The sequence below is a fragment of the Dendrobium catenatum genome, unplaced genomic scaffold (assembly GCF_001605985.2).
Source record: "Dendrobium catenatum unplaced genomic scaffold, ASM160598v2 fragScaff_scaffold_1080, whole genome shotgun sequence".
In the NCBI taxonomy this organism is placed as follows: Eukaryota; Viridiplantae; Streptophyta; class Magnoliopsida; order Asparagales; family Orchidaceae; genus Dendrobium; species Dendrobium catenatum.
This window is the reverse complement of record NW_021319542.1, coordinates 639-4,023: the sequence shown is the minus strand read 5'-3', so window position 1 is coordinate 4,023 and position 3,385 is coordinate 639. Positions and strand designations below refer to the sequence as shown.

The window sequence follows — 3,385 nt, the reverse complement described above, 5'->3', positions numbered from 1 at the left end:
TGAGCAGAAAACTGATTGCTGTGCCAATGTAAGGTATAAATAGAGCTGCAACAACCTGAATTCTAAAAAAGAACACTGTCGTAAGTACACTAGAAAAACAAAATTGAAACTGAAAAACCAGCTTGACATTGACCATGAATCGTAAAACACACATTATCAAAGATATAAAACACGGACATCGCATTGAAGGTATTTAAACAAAATAACTGCACCTCTATGAAGAAGAAGGTTAATAAAAGAAGTGAATATAATTGTTCACCAATTCCAACCACAACCCTGTTGAATAAATGATAAAGATTTATAAGTAAGGCAAAAGATAATTCTAACTTAAAATATATTAATCTTAGTTGAAGCTTCTGATAACTTGGAATTTCAGTTTTTGAAATGAAACAGACCCCTCAAGCCCACCAGGTCTGCTTGAATACATGCCATTTTGATTGTCTTGTGAAGCTCTTTCTCCTGAAACTTTTGCCAGATGCATCTCTTTTCTTTTGAGAACCTCAAAAGCATACCTAGCAATGTCGTTATACCTGGATTGGGAAAACAAGAACAGAGTATAAGTTAGGCAAAGAGAAAAAGGTTTTTATGGATCGGTAATGCTATTACACAATACAGCAGATATCAAGCAGAACAAATTAAATCTTTACATTCATAAAAAAAAACTCATATCTACATGAAACCGTCATCATCAAATGCATACCTTACAATAACAACAACATCATGCCTTTATCCCACTACGTGGGATCGGCTACATGAATCCTTTTTCTCCATTGTGTCATGTTAATAGTCAAACTCTCATTTAAATCTAATAAAGAAATGTCATTTCTAATATTTTCTAACCAAGTCATTTTAGGTCTACCTCTACCTTCTTAACCTAAGCCAAATCTAACACATCTACTCTCTTAACCGGGTCATCGGAAGGACGCCGCTTTATGTGACCAAATCATCGAAGGAGACTCTCTCTAATCTTAACTTCCACTGGAGCTATGTTAGGAAATTCTTGAGAAATCCAAGTAATTCCTAACAAGAGAGAAGAGAACAACAAACGAACAAGATTCGGATGGGAAAATTCAGCAAAAACAACACATTTTGATTGACGGAAATCAAATAAACGATGAAACAAACAAGATACAATAGATCCTCAATTTGAGAGGAGGATCTTCTCTCCCAATCACTAGAAGAAATCTAGGGCCCAGGACTCCTAGAGAACAACTCTCAAAAACAGCCACCAAAACATGCATAATCCTAACTCTAAACAATTCTTTCTATTTAATCCCTCCTTCCCTAATTTCAAACACCGGATTCAAACTTTTCCCTCCCACTCCTAGCCGCCCCCCTCTTCTTCCCTAATCGGCTTGCCTAGTGGGCCCCACTAGGCTAGGGCGGCACCATTAAGGGGGCGGTTTGTCCACCTGCTGTAATAAAGAACCGGCCTAACAAGTTACTCCAACCTTTTCATGTATATGCTCATTTCGAATCCTACCTTTAAGAGTAAAGCCACTCATCCACCTAAACATCCTCATCTCTGCAACACTTAACTTAATATTATGCTTCTCTTTTAATTGCCAACATTATGCACCATAAAGCATTAAAATTCTCACCACCATCTTATAGAATTTTCCCTTAAATTTGAGGGGAACTTTCTATCACACAACAAGTCCGATGCATTCAACCACTTCAACCATCAAATTTGAATTCTACTAATGATATCCTCATCTATTTAATCATCAATATGAACAGTAGATCAAAGATATCTAAAATGTGTACTCTTATTAATGATTTGATCACCCAAAGTTTCAATCCTCCAACTAGATCTATTACTAATAAAATTACACTCCATATATTCGATTTTCGATCTACTTAAACGAAAACCTTTAGATTTTAAGGTTGATCTCCATAATTCAAGTTTACCTTCAACTTCCTCTTTAGTCTTATCAACAAGAAGAATATCATCAGCAAAAAGGATACACCGGGGTACAACCTCTTACAAATGTCTAGTGAGAACATCCATGACTAAAGCAAAAAGATATGAGCTTAAGGCCGATCCTTGATGTAATCCAACAGAAATAGGAAAATACTTGGTCAAACCACCTTGTGCCTGAACACAAATAACAACTCTTGCAAACATATCCTTAATGACTTGAATATAAGCATTATTAACCCATTTCTTTTCTAGAACTCTTCATAAGACTTCTCTTGGAAATTTATCAAATGCGTACCTTAAGAAGTTTAAAAATGACTTGTGATTTATGCATAATATTTAACCCACAAAGTGTAAAGGTGCATGAAAAAACATATTCCTTAAGGGTTAAGTCGACTTACCATCCAAGCACCTGGATAGTAATTTATAGTCCCCCTGAGCTACACAGCCAACACCCTCAAACAACCACAGTCATGATTCTGAAACAAAATGTCATTCTCCACCTGACACCCATCCCAACCCGAACATTGTCATAAAACGGAGGCAACTGCATTCTAGATTACTTTCAGGTAATACTAATGCCAAGAAAAAAACAATTTAGAAGTCATCTCCCTTCCACATTAAGTTAAATTGTGAGGTTAATGATTCAAAATCAAAAAGACTAGTAGAAATTTTTCAAAGGAAAATTTTCTGGACCATTCTGAAGTTGGCTGTGCTACAAACTCTATGATGATGAAACAATTTAGCTGCAAAAAGTAAATGAAATCTGCCACTACACTGGAAGTAAGACGACCTACCACATGGTGCTCAGAATAATGCTGAACCCATAAAGTGGATAGAACCAAAAAACCTGGAAGGCAGTAGTAAATTGGTTAGTCCAACCACAGTGGTAATATCTAAGAAAAAGATCAAGCATGAATCAACCATGAATTGCGCAGGGAAGAGGAAAAGAACACAGAAACAAATGCAGAAATTAATAATTGACGAGGTGAATCTACTTGGTCTTTCAAAAGTAGGTGATGTAACCATCCAAAGGTTACTCCCCTCCCTGCACATACCACTTTCGTCTCTCAATATTTAAGAAAAATATAGTTTGAACCCAAGTAGTTATTTCAAAAACTTTACTGCAAAATTTTCTTCAAACTTTAATTATTGGGTAGGGTTAGTGAGGTGCTGGGAGAGGGGGTACCAATACAACACAGATATTGAAGGGTGATAGCATTACAATAAATTTTAACTAAATGGTGGAGGCTTTGAAGAGAATAAAAGAATAAAATATAAAGCCAATTTGGTTGAATCACCCCTATAAATGTAAATCTTTGACTAACCCATTTTTATGAGCAAAGGGAATATTTTGAAGATCTTGTATTTATATAAGGATCTTAAAGAGATCATTATTGACTTTAAAAGATCTTTTTATTAACTTTGAGAGATCTTATAATATCTTTTTAAGTTCTTGTAATA

At 35.4% G+C, this 3,385-nt stretch overlaps 1 protein-coding gene across 1 annotated transcript; it reads right to left on the bottom strand.

The window, feature by feature from the left end:
- Window positions 1-5: 5 nt before the first annotated feature.
- Window positions 6-2,817, bottom strand: LOC114580535 (protein EI24 homolog; the record flags this gene model as incomplete). Its single annotated transcript, XM_028698401.1, has 4 exons — window positions 6-55; window positions 213-276; window positions 396-530; window positions 2,719-2,817. Coding segments are annotated over 4 exons (348 nt in total), but the record flags the coding sequence as incomplete, so codon positions are not given.
- Between the last annotated feature and the right edge of the window lie 568 nt (window positions 2,818-3,385).